At 32.9% G+C, this 22,977-nt stretch overlaps 1 protein-coding gene across 6 annotated transcripts in view; it reads right to left on the bottom strand.

Moving 5' to 3' along the window:
- The window catches only part of EIF3E (eukaryotic translation initiation factor 3 subunit E), a 231,524-nt gene that overhangs the window by 21,683 nt on the left and 186,864 nt on the right, over positions 1-22,977 (bottom strand). For all 6 annotated transcript variants that reach the window (XM_081070770.1, XM_081070769.1, XM_081070771.1 and 3 more), the window contains 6 exons: positions 22,192-22,306; positions 20,550-20,667; positions 17,616-17,658; positions 16,392-16,496; positions 11,155-11,280; positions 10,349-10,473 (listed from right to left, as the gene is read on the bottom strand). In XM_081070770.1, the coding sequence (XP_080926896.1) occupies positions 10,349-10,473; positions 11,155-11,280; positions 16,392-16,496; positions 17,616-17,658; positions 20,550-20,667; positions 22,192-22,249 (575 nt within the window). In that variant the 5' untranslated portion in view covers positions 22,250-22,306. The remainder of the gene's footprint in view (positions 1-10,348; positions 10,474-11,154; positions 11,281-16,391; positions 16,497-17,615; positions 17,659-20,549; positions 20,668-22,191; positions 22,307-22,977) is intronic.

Genomic DNA, 22,977 nt, shown 5'->3' with positions numbered 1-22,977 from the left:
GGAAAAGATTAACTAAACAAATCAGCTAAAAGTTTCATTACCTGAAAAATTAAGGCTGAGATTAGGCAGAAAATTTTAAACTGCAATGTTCAGTCAGAACACTTGTTTGCCTCTGTACTTGCTTGCCATAGATCTCATGTACGACTTCAGGAAAGCATGACTGGTTTCCTTAATATCAGTGTTGAAGTGGCTAATTTTAGTAGGCATTTATGGAACTCAATTCATAAATGTATACATATAGGATAAAAACTAAGTTTATTGCATGTGATGTTAAACATTCATTTTTACTTATCCTAACTTTATGTCATTGCACTACATATATCTTCTATTTTTCTGGAGGATGACTTCCTTGGGAAATCACCTTTCTATTTCTGTGAATATATGGCAGGGGTTAGCAAAATTTACATAAAGGGCTAAATAATGAACATTTTAGGGTTTGCAGGCTAAGAGGCAAAACTGAAAGTGTTATGCAGGTATTTACATGTAGTGAAAACAAATTTCCAAAATATTTTATTGACAAGGCTCAAAAATATAACAGTTGAATAGAAAATTTTGTAATACAGGTTTACTAATGTAAAAATGGAATTTCTTTACTTAATTAGGTCCAAAAGTTAGTGACCCATATCATTAAAATTTATTGTAAATGTTTATCTGTAATGAGATTTTACATATTTAACCTTTAAAAATTTCACGTTGTCCTGCTCCATCCCACCTGGGAGATGAAGCATCCCTTTGCCCAGTGTTCCTTACCCACCCATTAGTTACTTAGTAGCCACCTTGGTTATCGTACCCACTGTTGTGGTCGCACAGTGCTTGTGTTCAAGTAAGGGTTCTTTTACTTAATGGCCCCAAAGCCATTCACATAATTTTATTACATATATTGCTATAATTGTTCTATTTTACTATTATAGTTAATTTATTACTGTACCTAATTTATAAATAAACTATTATACATATGTACATATGTATGTATAGGAAAAAACGTAGTATATATAGGGTTTGATACTATCCATGGTTTCAGGTACTCACTGGGAGTTTTGCAACGTTATCGCCCACAGATAATGCGGGACTGCTCTATGTAAAACAATGAGCATGGCTGTGTTCCGATAAAAATTTATGGACACTAAAACTTTCATGTAATTTTCACGTCACAAAACATGACTTTCATTTTTTTCCAACCATTTAAAACGTAAAAGCTGTTTTTATATCGCAGGCCCTCAGAAAAAAGGCGGTAGGCTAGATTTATTAGACCATGGTCCATAGTTTGCAGATCTGGTACACAGCATTACCATGATGACTCCTGACTTCCAAACAGAGCAAGGACTCCCTACCATCCAGGGCAGAAGTGATCATTCCCATGTATGTATGTATGTATATACATAAAGGAGGGGAGTGGGGATTAAGGGTGATTCTTGTGAAGTTATCTTAGTTTACATTCTTAGAGGGATCAGTAATTATATATTTAGGTCAAATACAAGCAAGACTACAGATGTGGATTATAGCCTACACATGACCATTGTGTTCTTTTGCTCTACTTCCTTCTTATGATGTCCTTTCTTCTCCATCAATTGAAATTTAAAGGCCAGATCAATTTTCATCTTCACTGGACTCTTCTAACTTCTCCAGGCCACTGATAGCTGTCACCTATTTTAGCATGTACAATAAAATACATCTGTACTAAGTTATATATGTTCTACACTACTTCTTGTGTTATTTGTTTGGGTTATAAACTATGTAAGAACAGAGGCTATACCATCCCTATTTTTGAAATCTAACTTGATAACTATTTTTTTTTCAATAAGAGCCTCAAGTATTTATTGTGTTCTGAAGTATAATTTCATGATAGGTCAGTAAAAATGTTTATCTTATTTTTTCTCTAGCACAACCCTGCTCCAGTTGTACAATTTTATTAAGTTTTTCTTCAGTTTTCTAATTGCAAGTCAGAACATTTAGTAATCAAATGGTAAGACAAATATGCCCCCAAATAAAAATATTTAAGTATCTATGATGTGCAGGATGTTATAAGAATATAAAGAATAAAAATTCTGCCCTCAAATACACTTATAATCTAGTTGGGGAGATAAGGCAATTGTAAGTTTTTTGTTTAAAGGGGTTACATAATTAAATACCAAATATATGGCAGACGCAATATACAGGACTTCATGAAGAAAGTAAACTTGAGTTGGAGCTTGAAGAACAGGCAGACTTTGGATAGGTAAAAAAAGGACACAATGACATTTCTAGAAAGACAAACTAAAAGAACAAAACAAAAGGGAGAACACTTAGTAGAATTTCAGAGAATGGGTTTTTAGATGGGGACCTTAGAGGTCATCCTGAGCAGGTAAAATACCTCCATGAACAAGATCAGGAACAATTAGAAAATACAGGAAAAATAAAGGAAGAAAGGTCAGTCAGGATAAATTCTGGACACTATCTAGTTGACTGTTAATAGTAAAACTTGAAATTTCTTAGGAAATTTATGTTTTTATTTAGTAAATAAATAAAACACTCTTGTGCGAACTGAACTTTCAATCTACTTTTTTTACAACTGGAGAATAACAAGGGCATTGTATTACAAATGCATTCTTTTCCCTAATAATGTCTACATTTGGCAAAGCCTCATCTCTAATAGCCTTCGAATATTGCTCTATCTTACACCTGATACCTTATCTTATATATTATGTTACATTTAAAAGTTCAAAATTTTCAAATGTGTAAATCATCTCCATTTTAGATTCAGAATAAATTATGGCAGAAATGACAATACATATGATGTAAGAGATTGTCACCTGCACTTGCATCTAAACTTTTACTTCAAGGACAAAAGTATAATTTATCTCCAAAGTATTGTTCTGTTTTTTTTCCTAAAGCCTGAAATCACAATCTATATAAACTATCAATTTAACATACAGTCTATGAACCACATTAAAATGTATCACTGTACTATTAGAAATTACAAACAGGAAGAATATGATATTTTCTTCATTAATTTCTAGTATCTATCAGAGACCACTGAAAAACATAATGACTGTAGACATATCAATGCAAATGACATGCTATGTAACTATTCTACTTAATATGCAATCCAGGAAAATGAATGAAATAATGATGTCGAGCCAACTGGGTGTATTTTCATAAAAAGTTAGAATCAAGCTAAAATGAAAATAAGCCATGAAGACATTACTAATGAGGAAGAAAACAGGATAGTAACCTGACAGTATTTTGGTGGAAATTCAAAATTGTAATATGGTCGAGTTTTCTTTTCCGTATTTTGCTAACAGGCTGTTTCTGTTATTTAAAAAAAACAAAAACGTTTTATTGGCACGAGGGTTCTCATTGAGTGGGAGAAAATGTTCAAAATCTGATTTAGAATGATAGCAATCACCACTTGGTAAAGTTACTAAAAAAAAAAAAAAATCACTGAATCACAAACAAAGCCTTCTGGTAACCTTAGCATAAATCAGCGTAGTGACATCACACTGTATTAGTAGTCACTATTATTTTTCACCACTACACTTTTGCATTAAAAAAAAAAAAAGCCAGTTTCAACTATATCCTAATAGGCAGTAGAAATTATTAATTTAAAAAAAGTCAACCCTTATAAATTAATCTATTTAATATTCCACATGACTAAATGGAAAATGTGTATAAGGCTCTTCTGCTATCTATTTTAGTGTCATGGTTGTCTTAAAGAAAAGCACTTGAATGACTGAGTTGGAAGCTGAACTGGCTGCTTTTCTCATAGAAGTATTTTTACTTGAAAGAATGACAGACAAACCAAAGCTCTTTAGACTTTGGCATATGGAAGATATTTTCTAGAAAATGAAGAGCTTATCCTTCAAGAAAAATAAATGATAAAATTAGAGCTTTCAAAAAATAGAATTTTAGAAAATTTGTATATATGTCACTCCTACTTTCCATTATCTAAACCCTTCTAATGGGGTCAGTACTGATGTTAATGAATGTCATTTTTTTTTGGTATTGTATATGGTTAACATATTTGGAATACTTGTATAACTCACTGAGCCAGTATTTTCCAAACAACTAATGCATGATGTTATAAACTATGCATGGGTAAAAAGATCCATTTAAAGTACACGGCCGACCAATATATTTTGGAATACCAGCATAGTTTAGAATCCAAAAAACGGAATGATATGGTTTCAGATTCCACATTACAATAACCTTTAAAAAACCACTACTTGTAGAGTTTTGGTGTATTATCAAAAAAAAATATTCACAATTATCCGAAAAAGCTATTTTAAAAAAATACCTCTCTATGTATGTGTGAGGCTAAGTTTTCTTCATATCCTTCACAACAGACTGAAAAAAATCAGGTATGAAAGTAGGTATAAAAATCTAGCTGTTCATTAAGCCAGAAATTGAAGGGTCTACAAAAATGTAAAGCAATGCTACTCTTCTCACTAAATTTTTGTTTTTTTAAAGTTGTTTTTCAGTGGTGGTGGTGAGGGGAGTGAACACTAAAAAAAAAAAAAAAAAAAAAAAAAAAAAAAAAAAAAAGAAAAAGTTATTTTTCTTAAACATAAATGTCCACTATCATCAATTTAGTATTTGCCAATTAATATACTTTTAATTTCTCAGTTTTAATTTCTAATACACTATGTATCAATAGATTTAGCCAACAAACAAAACTGCACTCAACAAGTCTTAATACTTAATAAAAGGATTCCAAGACCAAAAAGTTTAAGAACCATTTACCTGTAACAATAATATTCCCAAGGATAATTCTGATTTTTTTTTTCCTTCTAAACATCCAACAGCTCCTCAGTGTGTATATCTAATTTGGGTCGTGAAGGGGATAAAAGGCTGTCATTGAATGTTCCAATAGGGTCCTATTTGCCTCACAAAGTTAAATGGAGAATTATGTCCCTATATACACACTTTTTGTAATGCTCCAAAATGACCAATAAATCTATCACAGCTGAGTCCTTTTAGTGGAATCGTTAAAAAGCTAAACAAAACAAAAAATATCTCACAATTCCTTCCTCAGTTAACTGATATAAGGTTACACTTAAGTCACCTGGGGTATTTCATGTTTTGGAGAATACCATGCAAATATATATAGTATTTCCTGATGGGTTTTATTTTTTATTAAATCATTTGACATATAAAGCCATTTTCATTTATTTTTTTCCATTTTTGAAATTGAATTATCAGTTTTAAGATTAATTTTAACATTTTTTAATATATTGCTAATTTTATTTTCATTACATTTGTTGTGCTTTTCTGTTTTTCTTAATCAAGGTTTTTAAAAGCTGAATTAAGTACTCAAAGCTGTGAATTAATTTCTGAGTGCTGCTTTGGCAGACATTTCATAATTATTAACATTTAACCTCTTCTTTGTTTCAGTTACTTATACGACTTTTAATAATTTTTAGTTTGACTGTATTCTGTCCAAAAACTACAATCTATTATTAAGTTTCTGTTTTTTTTTTTTAATTTACTGGGAGATTTTAAATGGCATACAGCATTGTCTTTTTTGTATACGAACCATGGAAATATAAATGAAGGCATTAAACCTATTTGTAGACTATAGCTTGATAATTTAATAAATCTTAATTCTAAATTGTTATTTTTAACTATATATCTATGAGCATGAACCTTTATCTCACTTTAAAATTAAAAACATCTACTGTTTTGCATTGTTTTCCTTTCGTAAAAATTTATTATATTAAAACTTTCTGTAATTTCAATGAACTAATATTCATATTAGTTCATATTCTAATATTCATTACAAATGGTTCTACTAGTAAATTAAATATATTGTTGTAATTTCATACAAGCCACAAGGTTGTCAGGAATTACTTTATAGTGTTTCCCCTTATTTGTATGATAGAATTTTCACAATGGGTCTGAATATATTTTTTAATTTTTCTTGTTTGCATGCTTCCTTTCATTACTTGAAAATATTCAGAGTCAGCTGCATTTAATGTTCCTTTCTGGATATACACATAACTGCAAAAACCACAGAAGACTGGCTCCACTAATAAGTAAGGAGCATGGAAAGCCCTTTTCTAGTGATTTCTACAGCTGAGTTCAGGAAGGGCTGTTTTATCCTTAACCCATCTATTAGGTGTCAAAAATGGAGCTACCTGTCACAGACTCCCTCTGGGGGAGGGGGTCAAATCTGTTCATTAAGGGTAAGCTCACCCTCCTATCTCTGTTTTTGGGGATATCAATCAACTCTTAAGACAATCTTACAGGTTTTACTATATAGGAGGAAGGTAAAATACAACATGTTAGTGTCGCTTTTAATCTCTTTTCATTTGAATGCATGGTTGACTAATCTCCATAAATACTGAGAAATATAGCTGTAATTCTAGAATTTGAAATTCTCATTAAGATTTTTTTTGGGGGACCAACCTGGTGGCTCAGGTGGTTAGAGTGCCGTGTTCCTAATGCCAAGGTCGCCGGTTTGATTCCCACATGGGCCAGTGAGCTGTGTCCTCTACAGCTAAGATTGTGAACAATGGCTCTCCCTAAAGCTGGGCTGCCGTGAGCAGCTGGAGGTCAGCGTGAGCGGCCATGGGCTTCTACGAGTTAACGTGTGCTGCCAAGAGCAGCCGGTGGCCAGTGTGAGTGGCCGGCAGCCATCTGAGCGGCGGGCAGCTGGTGAAAGCTGCCCTAAACTGCTGTTGAGTGGCCGATGGACAACTAGTGAATGACTGCCTCCCCCGGGGGAGCGCAAGGCTCATAATACCAGCATGGGCCAGGGAGTAGTGTGCTACACAACTAGACTGAAACAATGGCTTGAACTGGAGTGCAGGGTCGGGGGGAGTGGTGGGGTGGGGGGCGAAAGAAGGGAAAAAAACAAAACAATACCCTAGTTTAAAAAAAAAAAAGTTGTTTGTTTTTTTTTAATAAGGTGCATAGACAGATTAACGTTAAAGATAGGTATGTAGCTGCTTTACTCACTCACCAATACCCCCAAATTTCTTGCAATGATTTACCAATCATTTTTCTGGATATTCCAGATTCACCCAGTATTGGTTAATCTCAACTGCATAAGATTGTATTGTCAGTATCAAAAATAAAAAATCCTCTTCTAAAACATAACGGTTGCACAAGGGTACAGGAAAAAGGTACTTCTCAAGAATGAGGGCACAAGGGCAATTAGACTGCCCTCAGAGCATTAAATACACAACGCACTAGAGCAGAGAAATTAGTTAATTCAGTAAGAGAAACCTACCACGTTTCCCCAAAATTGCCTGGCTGGGCCATCAGCTCTAATGCATCTTTTGGAGCAAAAATTAATATAAGACCGTGTCTTATTTTAATGTAAAATTGGGTCTTTATAATATAATACAATATAATATAATGTAATACTGGGTCTCACATTAATTTTTGCTCCAAAAGATGCATTAGAGCTAATGGTCTGGCTAGGTCTTATTTTCGAGGAAACACCGTACCAAATCAGGAAAACTTGAAAAGCTATTAACATATTCCAATCAATATGGGGTAGTTAGAGGAAGAAAGACAGAAGTACAGTGAGAGGTACTGATATGAAATGGAATTCATGAAAAGAGAAGTAAAAAGCAAATCTTGAAAATGCCATTCAAATGTTTAGGGTGATATACATGCCATAAAATGTTCATGATCTGGCCTTAGTGGCAAAAATATCCTTACTGTGAAAATGGACATATTAGGACAGCTTAACCTAATGGTGCCATTAAACATTCCAGTCACATAAATTTTCTATTCTGATTCCAAGGACTCAAAAAGAAACCTTCTGTTTTTATCATATGGCTTCCTATGTACTAAACCTACAGCATCAGAACAATCTGACCAAATGTTTCATGTACTTAGTCCTCTTAGCACTTATACTTCTCAGTATAAATTATTGGAGGCTTTCTGGTTTTATACAGCAGTCTTTTGGAGGCTGGTTCGGCTTTGTTCTTACCCAATCTACCCCTAGGATACTGCCAACTAAAGCTGCGAGCTCACAGTCCACAGGCCAGGACAAAGGTAATACCTTCCTTGCAGGATCTTATTTTAGTGGACAATGGCTTTTTTAAACCCTCCCACGAGTTTTTTACTTAATTCAACATATGGACTATGATTTATATCTTTCCAGGTTATAACTAACCTATCATAGCATCCAGCAAGCAGAAAAGTATATACATAATTAAAGAAATTTTGTTTATACAGTTTTAATATTGAGTTTCCCACAAGTAGGATTTGAGGAACAGAGGAGACAGAATGAGGCAGTTACGTACACGTTAGTGAATAATGTGAATCTAGAAAGAATAGTTGAATGCTATAAAGTATCTCTAATAAAAAAGAAATAAACCTAATGCTGTGCAAATTATAAAACTTTATCTTCTGTCATTAACACTTAAAAGTTAATGTTGGAACACAGGCAAAGACCACAGACTGTCTTTCACCACACTCAATGAATGCCATGTAGTTTTTGTCTTCACTTTTTTCAAGGAAAGAAAAACATAATTTCCTATTAAAAACTCCTTTGCCCATGTTCAGTTTTAACATACTGGATCAGTATGTCATGTTAACACTGACTAAATACATTAATACTGAATTTAAGTTGTAATGTTAGTATGAAAAACAAACCAGCCATATGTCTGTTAAAAGTGCTTCTATTTACTTTCTATTTGCTTTTATTTAGATTCAGGGGAACACTTAGCATTTAATGCAGAAAACACAATATACACCATTTAAAAATGGCTCTCTGTTTTCACACACAAAAAAGTTACTGGCACTTCTTGGATGGCCAAATATTTTTTTATCTGTTATTACCACTAATTACTTAAATTTCTCTTAAATTCAAAGTCCTGTTGGTTTTGATAACAACTTAACTGCAGAGGTCAAATATTTCAGTCTTGAAAATCTTACTAAAATGAGCATTTAAAGACCATGTTTATTAATGTGACTAAGTTTAGATTATGTCTCACCAACTTATGCAAAAATATTGCCACAGAGTAGTAATTTATTTTTAAGACTTTGAAAATTACAAAAACAATTTAAAAACAAGATGTTCAGTCTTCATTGATGTTTTATATCAGAAGGGTACGACACCATCAATTCCTAAGCTTACTTTTATAAATAGATACGCATTTTGGAAAAAAAGATAAAATGTTAATTTAACAATCAATAATGTGACAGACATCAAGTGAAATGTAATAGAATTATGTATTCATTTGGGTTAACAAATAACAGAAATAAAGCTCAGTGTTTATGTGAAATTTAGCCAATAATACAGTCAATATTAGCCAAACCATGAAGCAACTGCTAAAGTACGTTATTATAATCTTCGGTTCTATTAATATAAGCATGTGTACTGGTCACAGAAGCTAATGTTGCCACTGTAGTCCATAAAACTTAGATCTGCCCTGTTTCCCCCAAAATAAGACCTAGGCGGACAATCTCTAATGCATCTTTTGGAGCAAAAACTAATGTAAGACCCTGTATTATATTATATTTATTATATTACACTTATTACATTATACTATACTATACTAAACCCCGGTCATATTATAGTAAAAGAAGACAGGGTCTTGTATTAATTTTTGCTCCATTAGACACATTAGAGCTGATTGTCCGGCTAGGTCTTTTTTTCGGGGAAACACAGTAACAATCCTAGAATGTAAAATTTCAATTTTAAGATCGCTATGGATAAACTGGTGATTATCAAAGGAAAACAACTAAAATACTAAACAATCAGAAAAACTGTTACTTGATAAAACCAGATATTTAGCCTGAAGGAAGGAGAGACAAGGAAAAATTATCCTCAAAAATCTGAAAAGTTTTCTAAAGCAGTCTTGCTTTCTGTTGTTTCAATCCAATATAAAATAATGGGCAGAAGATTCCGGGGCACTGATCTTAACTGGAAAAATAAATTTTTAAAAATGATTTCTAGCTAACAACAAAGCAGTGAATTTCTTATCACTAAAACTGGATGATCAAGTAACGATACAAAAGGGATTTTCCTGGGATATATATATTCCTTCTAAACAATACAGCCCAGTGCCTTAATTCTAAAGCTTTAGTCTGATTTTGTTCCTCTAGGGTAAGGACTGAGAATCTGCATGATACTTACTTTGTTGGCCCAGGGACCACACTGAAATAGCACTTTGAAGGGCTCAGAATACATGTTTATCAAATAATGTACTTAAGAGTTACATACAAGCTTTTTTAATTAACAAGCATACCAGTATATACCACATGAAGAGGGGAAAACATGGCTGACAACGAATTCAAATGTCAGAGTGAAATACATTTTTAAATTTAAATATATATATATATATATATATATATATATATATATTCCTTCATATAGTTAAAGCCCAAATTATATAGTAAAATAACTCACTGTGGCTGGTAAAGGAAGAGATCAATAATGTTATCGCGCCCTTTGGGGTGGTTGAAGAAAACAAACAGAGACCAGTGAATAAGCCACGTTCGCTGCTGAAGAGACTGGAGTGGAGAACTCACAGACTAAAGGGTTAAAACAATGTACACATAAGAAATATTAATAAACGAGAAAGAGGCAATGGAATAAACACTGCTGACCTCAGAATTTTAGTGAAAAACGAGAAGCTTCTAAGGCACGCACTAGGGTCATTACCATCCAAGTCCAACCTCCTGGACCCTCTACTCTGCACAATCCTCAATATTCAAAATTTCTCTGTTCTCAGAGACAGATTTAATAATGTCCACTAAACCATTTTTTACAGAGGCTGTAAATTATACTCATTTTAGAAAACATCTTAAAAGCAAGAAATGAACTAAACACTCCATAAGAAATAGTTTTATTAGACAATTGTAGATGAAAACTGTCATCTTCTACACTTTCAATAATAAACAGCACTAACAGTGTTGTGTCATTTTCACTGATTAAAAAAACAGTGGACTGTAACAAAAATGAAAACTGAGTTCCTTTTCTAAGAGCCAAAAGAAATCTGACAGCTTCCTTAAAGCGGATTCAGTGAAACCAACCAACCCACTAACCCACTGAGTTTTATGTAAGGTCAACAAAAGCTAATCTGAACATTTTCATTTGGCTTCTTTTTCTTCTTTCTTTCTTTTCCTTTTTAAAAGTATACAGTATTTCCCTTATCAGAAAGTATGAAAAACACATAGACGTTTCAGAGAATCACCCTAAAAAAGTTAACTCACGTTATTATCTATGGTCTCTTTTAACCGTGTAAGGTCTTCCATGGCTGCATCCCAATTCTGCATTAAAATTTCAGAGGCTAGTTTTCCCCAGAGTGAACTCAAAGCATTTCTATCTGTTGCTGGAACCTGTGTAAGATATCATAATTAATTATATTTGAAATACTCCGGAAAAGAAAGATAATGTGTATTTTATACCCTACATATCCATCTAGCCTACTAAAAGACTAGCTTTCTACCCAATACTCCTGTTATTAAGTCCTATTGGATCACACTGGTTAAACTAATTCAAACAGACTTCACTTATCTTAATTATACTAAAAACATACAGATCTTTAATATTCAGCCTAGATCAGAAAATAAAGAGTAACTTAAAACAAGGATACCTCACTAGTATTTTTGTATAACCCATTTCAGATAATTTATACACAACTAATCAAATTTTAGGCACCTAAAACCTTGGAAACAATTAGATTCAGAGGTAATTTGTTGCTAAAAGCACAGGAGTGAAGATGTGGGAAATCAAGACTTGTGGGTCTCATTGACAATTTAGAGAAATTATTACCAGTACAACACAGTTCCAAACTATAATATAAACAGAAGGGACTATGGAGACAGAGAAAAAGGTCTGCTGGTTAATAACAATTAATTATTATCAAAGAAATATGTACTGAACAATAAAAGTTCACTTTCTCATATAATCTTAATAAAAATCATAGAAGGTAAATAATAATTTTTATCCTCATTTTAAAGAGGAGAAATTGATGCATGGAGAATGTAATTTGCCCCAAATTATACTTCAAATCATGAATGCAAATCATGAATCACTGCAGTCTTAACCTACAAGAGGACTGAGGGCCACCTTACCTCTTGTTGCCACACCACACCTATAAAGACTATGCTAATAAAAACTAGTAAAGTAGGACACTCAAAGAAAAGCAAGAGAATTGGATACTAAGACTCTGAACGTATCAGGTGTGTTAAAGAGCAGAAGCAAGTGAGGGCATTGGAGGTAGAATGCATTTCTGCACTCCAAATTAAAATTTTGAATTTAATTTTTCATTGAAGCACTTACATGACAGTATAAATGTAAAATACGAGTACTATCAGTATATGTTATATTTTCAAGTAAAATAAAATTGCACGGGCAGAACTGGAAATCCAACCACCAATAATTCTGGCTCTACCACTTACTAATAATAGCTGAACTATTGTACTTTAGCTTCCTCATCTATAAAATGGGGATTGTAATATAACCTACCTCAGCTGTTGTACAATTTAAATGACATAGCAGATGTGAAGAGATTAGAGTATCATCTGATAAATCAAAGCTCAGGAAATGTAATTATCAAATGACAATGAGAAGAGAAATGACGATATCAGAGGAGTATAGGTTGTCTAACTATGAGGACCATAATAATATCTAATTCAGACCCTGCCTATACTGAGATTCTTCCTTTGATGGCAGTAATTAACTCAAATGTACAAAATAACATTAAGCAAACTCTAAGAACAAGCAAATAACATCCACTAAAAAAAACTTGACAACTCATGACAACTCTATTTGTAGTAGACAAAAACAAAATAATCCAAATGTTCCTAACAGTTGAATACATAAACAAGTCGTAGTACATTCATATATTCATAGAATGGAATACTACTCAGCAATAAAAAACATCAAACTTCTGATACACACAGTAACAGAAGTCTCAAACAGTTGCTCATCAAAATAAGCCAGGCACAAGCTTCTGTTGTATCACTCCACTTATACGAAATTCTACAACAGGCAAAACTAATCTAGAAAAATAAAGAACAGATCAATGGATAAATCAGGATAAGTCATGACTGCAAAGAGACACAACGCGTCTTTCTGGGATAACAGAAATATTCTTTATCTTGATTTGGTGGTAGCTGCACAGTATGTGCATTTGTCAAAACTCACTGAAATTAAAAAATTGATTTATAAAACCACTGTTCAAATTATAAAGGATAAAATGTTTGATCCTTACAAAGAAATGAGTATTAAAATATTTCTTTGAATCTAAGAGGCCATCAATTTTAAAATAACACTACTATTTTATGTTTCTAAAACCAAAGCCACAACCAATTCAAGACATATCCCAATTTCAGATGTTAAAATGTGATAAAGTGTGTATCTGAGAATCAATATGAAATAGATATCTTTTATAATGACATTATCAACCTGGATAAATCAGATCTAAAATTTTGGTCAATATCCTAAGGTTCCAAAATTCATCATTATGCAAGCTTTCTTGAGTCAAGGAAGAGTACCTTTAAGTCAAATGGTAGGTACTTAACAGTAGATAAATTTTAAATTCTGAGCAGGAAAAAAACCTACAAAAAGGTGATCACAAACAGTCGTAGTATCTTAAAATCACTTTTATTTCAAACAGCTGGTGGGCGTGAGGAGGCGTTATATTTTGGAGTCAGACCAAAGGCCACAGCGAGGGTAGATTTTAACAAAATATAATTCAAATGCAGTGTTAAAAGCTTTAAAACAAAAATGTTTAAAAATTTCGACCAAATCTGCTTCACCAATGTCATTTCAAATTAATGTGTTTCTTACACTATAAATCAAAGAAGTTTCACATCCAAATAGGGTGCACCTAAACACTCCCTGCTGTATTCTGAAAGCCACCAAGTCTTTTTAAAATAAAGGTAGATTCTAGGGTCACACAGCTTTAATTTATACAACACTGACCTACAATAGGTCACTTGGAGAGTCAAGTTCTAATCTCAGATCATAGTTACAATGGTTCTTTCATAGCTTATGTTTCCCTAACCATAGATTTAAAAGAATAACCAATCACCAGAAAAGAATTTAGAAATGAAAAACGGCTATTGCAAAAAAATAAAATTAAATAAGTAAAACTTTGACAGTATTCCTCCTAAATCCAAAACACGATTTTTATCTTTGCTATTAACAAAATCTGAAACACATAGATTTTATAGCATTGCCTACCTCAACAACAAAAAAAGTAAAATAATGTATTTTTTAAAGAAAACAGCTTTGTTAGTCTCTATCAATAAGTCAACAGGAAATAACCAATTCCTACCTACTTCAAATGTTTTGAGGCACAAGATGGGGAAAAAATTAAAACTAAATTGCACACAATTTCTAAGCAGTATCTAATGACTATAGGTTGACTGCTCTTAAATGTAAAATAATTAATTTTGTGTTCTGATCTTTTATTGGTATTGAATCACTTAACCAAATGTCATCTGAGATCCAGCACAAGATTTTTTAGGCAATGTAGAAGCTTAAAACTAACCCAGAATTTTATAAGATTGGGAACTAACTTGGATCTTCATATCTTAAAATGTAAACATAAAAACTCCCCAAACTTTTAAGTATGTACCTATCACTTGTAGAAATTTTCAGACTTAATTATAAAACCATACTACATAAACATAATGATACTATTAAAACCAGAATACGTTATATGTGTTAGGATAAAAGCTTTTTGTAGCAGCACAGCAGGTTTTTTAATCCCCAAAAGGTTCATGCGTACTGCTCTGGCTCACGTCCATGTCATTACAGTTGGCTCTTCATACTAACCTGCTTTCAAGGGTGGATATGCTAGAAGAGTTTCAATATCTGGATTTCCAGCAGTTACCTTAAGTTTCCATGTCTTAGCAAAATGGCACATTCACTCACTGACCAGCAACAATAAATTTACTGTGCTAGAACTCTAACATGACACTAAATCTTCATTCTCAAAATTCACTCCCAGCATTAACAAATGATATGAATAACCAGCTCTTTTCATGTACCTGTAATCATATCAGGCTTCTGATTTTACAATCCTGGTTTAAGCTGTTTACATTTCCAAAGTAATCAACTTTTCCTCTCCTAAATCCTTCATAATATTCAAAGTAAAACTGATGGAATTTTCTGATAAGTCACTACAAGTTTAGCATCACTGATTACCTTCAATGCACTTGCAAGCTAACCACAGTTAATCTGTAAATTAAGAATTTGCTTACAAATGGGAGCAAGAGAAAAATATTAATTTTCCAAATCTTGGAAATAAACTGAAAATCTCTATTTCTTTGAAGAATGGTAGTTTTAAAAAGGAAAGTTGTCTAAGTATTTTTATAAGAAAGTTGTCTAAGTGTTTTTATAAGTGTAGGAATTACCTGAATTAGTAACACCAAATCCCCACCACCACCATTAAAAGAAAAAAAGAAGAATATTTAATTTCCAAGAGAACAATCAAAATAGCAGCCATAAGTCTTTTCTTTGTGGCATATGGGACTAAAAGAAAAAAGGCACCAGAAAATAAGACAAAAGAAACAACTCTTCCAAGGTTGGAAGACACAAAGTTCTTGTCTCACGAGGTCATTTCTCAACTTCTAGGATTAACTAGAGAAATCAGAGACTTAGGTAGTTGCTTACTAACTCAAAATGAGTAACAAATTATAATTAGAATTTAAAACCGGAGCATTTTGCTAACTCTACAGGCATTTATTAATACAATGACCTAAACAGAAGGCAGAGTGAGAAAGAAATCTGTCAATATGAAGGCCTGGTTTTTTCTTCAGCTTCACACAAATTCTCCTTCTTTCCTAATAAAAGCACTGAATCTAGGAACTTGTCAGACATATGACAATAACAAACAGGGCACATTATGATTGGGAATTTGCTCTAATAGTACCATTTAAACCCATCTACCCTCTACATAATGAAAAACCATTGAACTTTGTATTCTAATAGCTGAAAGTAGAAATGGAAAAAAGTTACTATTGAGGCATAAAATCTTTTCAAATATCATTTCCACAGTATTTCAGAAAAAGTTAAAGAAATATGCAAAGCATTAAAAATTGAATTATGGATTCATTATCCAAGAACAATGGATCTGTTCAATAAATATTAAGCACTCACAATGTGCCACTCACTGTGCTGTACGGTAATATTGTAACAAATTCATTACATGATAGAATTCTGCCAATGCTAAAATCATACAATTATACATAATACAACAAATTAGCAGTTCCCACTTTTGAGGATTTCAAGGTCAAGTTCAATTTCACTTCAAATTTTGAGGCGCTGATATAAAGTTTCCTGTACCTATTTGTTTTTCCTTGGGGAAAATTTTTTCCCTCTCTCTTTTTACCAATGACTGATGAAAACAACAGACAGACCCAAATCTATAGACATGTTTTGAGAATCCAAGAGAATCCTACAAAAGAGATGACTAAGAAAAAAAATTACTTACCAACACTCTAAAGAAGTAAAGATATTCTGCTGCTCCAGAGTAATTCCCACATTCATATTGGAATTTTGCATATCTGTAGAGTGTATCTAAATATTCTTGCCTAAACTAAAAATAAATAAGAAAGAAGGCTCAAGTTCTATTTTTTTAATTTTGAGTTTTAAAATTCACCCATTTACTCGTTTAAATGCCCTCAGAAGTCAGTTCTTTCAAAGTATCCCAAAAGTTGCCACCAAAACTAAACACCATGATCAGAGAACCACATAACCCTTAAAACATACATAAGGAATTGGTGGATTTAACATTCACAGTTCTGGGCTCTAAGAGTTATGAATTGTAATGACACCTACTTTGTTACGATACAAACTTGAATAGCTACTGAAGGTCTGATATGTGAGACCCTCAGCTGGTGACTGAGCTTAATCAACTAGCAAACATACGCATCCCTACAGGCTTGGTGACTCTGTACGAATAATATGTACAGTAAACTGTTCTCTCTGAACACTGGGCCCCAAATCATGCCAACTCTTAGAGCTGATACAAGCAAAGTCAAAGTGAAGAAACCTAAGAGAAAGGCCCCGAACTAGACCATTTGAACTAGATCATTAACAAATTCACCACACATTTTACGTGGAAACCAGAAAAAGTAATTTGCAGTGGTCAGCAAGCCGCTTGTTACAATAATTGTTAAATGAGAGATAAAACTCGAATGCAAGTTAAGAGGTAACTGTATATAAAGTCTCACAATCTAAGTTAACACAAAGGACAGGAGATTGAGAGATGGCTAGAAAAGCCTGTAACATTCCTTTATTTGTGAATTTGGGGATTTATGAAGGCCCTGATAACATCCAGGGCTACAGTATTCTACAAGGCAAGCCAAAATATTAATTCTATTGCTCAAGGCATTTCTCATTCAAATTTAGTTCTGTCTTTACTTACTTGTTAATCCATCAGACATATAAAATGCTAACTATTATATAATGATTCTGGAAAAAATAAATCAAAAGTTTTAAGACTTTCTGTTATCTAGTAAGTACTATAAGCACATTATTTTCCTATCAGCACCAATTTTTAAAAACTAAAGTTTCAGAAACATACCAGGCATTAAGATTAATAAATTAATCTGTAAATTATATTCTGGTCAAACCAGGAATCTATCTATACTGCACTATTCTTTAATTACCCTTATAACATGACAACTGAAAAAATTTTAAAGATACCACTTACACCATGCTTGTCCGCCAGGTAGTCAAATAGCATCCGGCCATCCCTTAATTATAAAAATACAAAAGTTACTATCTTATAGTCCACAGAAAACAACATAAACATACCCTTCTAGCTTCTTACCCACATAAAGCCATATCTTATTACCTAAACACTAGAAGTAAAATTAAGATTTCTAGAATAAAATAAACAGAACATTACATGTTTTGAACAAGGAACAGAAACTCAAGAATTCCAAACTTTAAAAGTCACTTTCAAATTTCTTTGGTCCTAACTGAAAATTTCATGTTCTGTTTCACATCATCTAAGATAAGGTCTTTAGAAGTTTTTTAGGTAATAAAACCTGAACATGTTGACTATTGTTACAGTGAGGTCAACAACCTACTTAGGTAGCAACCTACTGAAAATGGTACAGATGGTCCCAGACTTAAGATGGTTTGACTTACGAATTTTTGACTTTGAGATAGTGTGAAAATGAAATGCACTCCAAATTTTGAATTTTGATCTTTTCCTGGGCTAGCGTTATGTGGTGTGATACTCTCTCATGATGCTGGGGAGCAGCAGAGAGCCACAGCTCCCAGCCAGCCATGTGATCACAAGGGTAAACTACTGATACTCTACAGTATATTCTTTGCGGTAGATGATTTGCCCCAATTGCAGGCTAACAAAAGCGTTCTGAGCACGATTGAGGTAGACTAGGCTAAGCTATGATGTTTGGTACGTTAGGTGCATTCTCAACTTAGGATATTTCCAACTTAACGACAGGTTTATCAGGACTTAAGCCCATCATAAGGTGAGGAATACCTGTATTTGCTCTCCAGAGGGTACATTTCCAATAGATAACATATTCTTATTATGGAGTACAGACTGGAATAAATGTACTTACTGTTCAAACTAGCAGGAATTAGCCCTATATACAAATTTTGTCTCCCTCCCAAATTAGTTAATACTACTCAAAGGATGGTGATTTAGCCAATTTACAAGATTAATAAATCATGCCTAACTTACATGATATCTATACTACACGCCCTATATAATTATTACCTATACCAAAGTGTCAACTCAATTTAACTTATTTTTTTTAGCTTTGCATAATTTGAGATGTTGGCAGGGTGGCAAAAGACAATTTGGTGACGAAGAAACCAAAGAATAAATGATATATGGGTACAGTTGCCCATATTGTGGGCATTTTCAAAAATGAAAATATTATCTTATGTTTCTTATAAGAAGGAATGTTATAGCATGTCTTTCAGCAGCACAGTTTTACTTATGTAATGAGGACTGGATGTGTTATCACTAAAATTAACGTGAACATATTATAACACTGAATATGAAATATGCATGAAATTTTAATATAAAAAGATTTCAAAATAACTTAACACTTTCTGTGGATCAACTTTGTGTTATATTTCTCACACCCCTCAGTTATATAATCACTGTCCTCTGGCTGATGGGGTATTTCTGGGAAAGTGTGAGAAGGACAGCACTATATGTTCAATGAAATTAAAACAAAAAGGAATAGGCAGGATGAGGTTATTACTTTGAAAATAAGTAATCAGTTTAGAAGTTTAATTAAATTACAAGCTTTAAACACACAATTCTATCATTTATCTCCAATTTAGTGTCTATTAAGCTACAAGGAATCCTCTTTCTAATATTTGGTGAACAATTTTCATATTCATCTTATTCACATCTTAATCCCATTAACTCTGTGTTTAAGTGACTAAATTTAGAATTTAAATCCTAAACTTTCTGTTGTACCCCAACTTCTAGATTATTTCAGCTGTTCCTCTGTGGACACTAACATATGACTTGAAGTTCTATAATTACTTATTATAAGTATATACAGGCAGCTTAGTATTGCGTGCATATATATATATATATATACATATATATACACACAGAGATAGCTATATATAAAAATATATATGGTATGATAGCTTTATAAGATATAGCTATTTCTGTTGTATGTACATATAGTGTCTGTATATATAGTATAATATGGTATAGTACAGCATAATACATTATAATATGGTATGAACAGTAGTGTAGCGCTTACTGCTTTTAGAAAAAATATCTGGTTAACACTTTCCCAAATCACAAATAATTCAGAACCAACATCTCCAAAAATTTGGTTTGATTATGTAAGACTTAAAGGTAAATGTGGCAAAATCTTCAGCAATTCCTCAAGTGAATATATTGGTGGCTACAATTTACCACAATAGAAATATTCGATTTCAGTAGATTTTTATTTTTAAACATTTTTAATAACTTAAAGGGCTTCAGTTAGGGATATATATTAAGTCAGAGTAAGACAACATGGTTTCTTTGGAAACCAAACAATAAGTCTATTTCTAGTTAAGGGGAAGTTAGGAATAAAATAACCTTATCAGTTCTACTCTACCCTCCTGGGCCTGGGCATCAAGGTTGGAAGGATATGAGAGAATGTAGCAAACTGATAAAGTGAGCTCAGGTTTTCCTTACAGCCAGAACCCATGGGCTCTAGGTACTGCCCAGAGACAGTGTTTCTCAACCTCAGTAACACTAACATTTGGGCTGGATCATTCTTTTCTGGGGGATAAGGTACTGTCCGATGTGTTATATGTAGGATGTTTGGTAGCATTCCTGGCCTCTCCTTATTAGGTGCCAGTGTCACTTCTCCTGTTGTGACAACCAAAAATATCTGCAGACATTGCTAAATGTCCACTGGGTAGGTGGGAAAGAGGCAGAACTGATGTAGTAGAATCAGATTGGGGTAAATGGTAAATTCTAAAATGAATTTAGTATTAATGTTTATTATTAAGGACTTTCTGGCCCCTATACAATAAGGATAAATGAAAATAAACAAATAGATAAAGGGATCCTTTAAAGTTTGAATTAACATTTGTATTAATCCAGAAAAGAGAATTTTTAGAATACAAATTAAGAAGAGGTTACCTGGTTGACTGCATTTGCCGTGTAGTTTCTGGATCTTCAAACATCTTCACAATTGGTTCTGTTTCTGCCTGAAGCTGTTTTAGTTGTGCAACAACTGTGGTTCTTTTTTCTCGCAAAGCTAATTAAAAATGCAAAGGAGGGCTATAACATTAAACTATACTGCTCCCCATAAGGATGTGCCTGAAAATTTTTCATTTTATTTAAATTGCGCACCTTATGTATTTATCCCTAATACATTCATATGCCAGTAACCATCCACTCAAGAAACTCCCCCAGATCAAATTTCTCCTTTCTAGCACTGCAAAGGCACACGAAGGAAGAGAGAATCCTCTTCTTACTCTTAAGAGAAACTGGGGAATAGACAAATACAGTCTGGGGCAAGGAAGCGAGGCCTGTCAAGGAAACAATTATCATCTAATTCTACATTAGAGAGATCTCATTCCCAGTGTTTTTACATTTGTTCTCACTGAATTCTCTCAGGTGAATAAAGGTATTACCCCAGAGTTTCTCAATAGTGATTCAGAGGAATTTACATATCATTACTATAGGTTTTCAACTAGGTTGAATAGAATTTAAACCCAATCAATAATCTCTTTTTCACTATAAATGTAGTTCTATCATCTCTCAAACCCAATTCTATAGTTTCTTTTTACTGCATCACAAAGAGAGAAAAATCACACATAACTTACCCTGCTAGCATGTTTTAAAGTTTCAATAAGAAATAATTTACTTTTTCATCACAAACTAAAATTTGAAGAGGTAATTTTACTGCAGGGAATTGTAATATAAGTCATAGTGATTAGGTTTAATATAATAATTCTGCATTATATATCACAAAATATACACTAGAACAGCATATCTCAAACACAGAAGGGGATCTGTGATCAAATTTTGAGACATGTCAATTTAAACAAAGTAAATTGTACTTCTCTACTGAAAGAGTTCTTAGAATCTTTAAAAATGCTATGTGCATAGAAGAAATGATATAGTATTTTAGTATTTTGCAAACTTATAGGACCTTTTTTTTTTTTTTTAAAGAAACATCTATTACCACAGGAAACAAGGATTTGGAAAACACTATACTGTTATCAGTCTTCTCCAATTTGAGTGCTGGGCGTCAGCCAACAGTTTCTGATTACGTAGATCTGGGGTATGGCCTGAGAATTTGCATTTCTAACAAGCTCTCCCTGGTGAACTGATGTGATGATGCTGGTCCTGGGGACCATATTTTTTGAAGACCATGGCTATATTCCCACATATTTCAAGATGAAAAATAAATCTCTAAGGCACATTAGAGACTAACTGAAAAAGTTGGTAAACAACAACAACAAAAAACAAACCTGCAGTATTCTCAGATAAGTCCGAGGTAACAACCTGATTCATAAGTACAACTTTGATGATCTATACTATGAACTGAACGTACTTGATGACCATGTTTTAAAGTAGTTTCACATCTTTTATGGTAAGCAAATAACATGCTTTAGAAAACCTATAACCATAAATTACCTTTCATCCAGAGGACTTTTAAATCACTCAAATACTTACTAAGACTTTTGGCTAACGCTCTTCTATAAATCACCCAACTTTACTACACACATCCTTATTTCACAAAACAAGCTTCAGTTCTAATAACAAAACTTACCATGAGGAATATCATCAGAATAAAGGTTTTTGTACACATCCATAGCAAAGTCTACCATGTTGGTATCGCTAAGAAGGTCCAATTTTCCTTGTAACAATTCTTTTTCATTATATATCTGCAAGAAAAAATTACTTTCTGATAAATATATTGAACTTCCCCCAAATAAACTGATTAATACTAAGTCTAGTTTACCTGGAAATATACTTCCTGAAATAATATTTTTTAAATAGAATACTATACACTATTAATTTACCCTCTTGTAAGAAGGCAATCAATCTACAGACATAAGAGTATTTTGTTTATCTAATAATTTAAAAATGAAGGCAATTACACAATGCAAAGTCTTTCTCACCTACTTCTGATTTATTATCTTATTTATGTGTCCCTACAAGCCATCTTTTGCCCTTTCTAGAACAAAACTGTGCATAAATAACCACGCCAACTCCACTGATAAAACACATATAGTTGTCTCCTCTCCACATCCACATCATTAGAAATCAACTCAATTTTTTTTTTTTTACTTACTGTTTCAGTATCTACATCCACATCTCTCTTTGAGGTAGCTTTTTCTTTACCCCCATATACTTCTTCACTAAACAGTCACAGTCCTTTATAATGCCTCCCCATCCGCACCCTGAAACATAACTAGTACCCATTCTCTAAGTCAACCACGTCATATCAGAGTTTTGCTTTGCAAGGAGTTCAAGAAACATTAATTTAACCCATAGTACAAGGACCAAATAAGTAAACTCACATAAACATGAAGTGTATTGAGCAATATTCATG

Source organism: Rhinolophus hipposideros (genome assembly GCF_964194185.1).
Source record: "Rhinolophus hipposideros genome assembly, chromosome: 13".
In the NCBI taxonomy this organism is placed as follows: domain Eukaryota; kingdom Metazoa; phylum Chordata; class Mammalia; order Chiroptera; family Rhinolophidae; genus Rhinolophus; species Rhinolophus hipposideros.
This window is presented reverse-complemented; position numbering and strand designations above follow the sequence as displayed.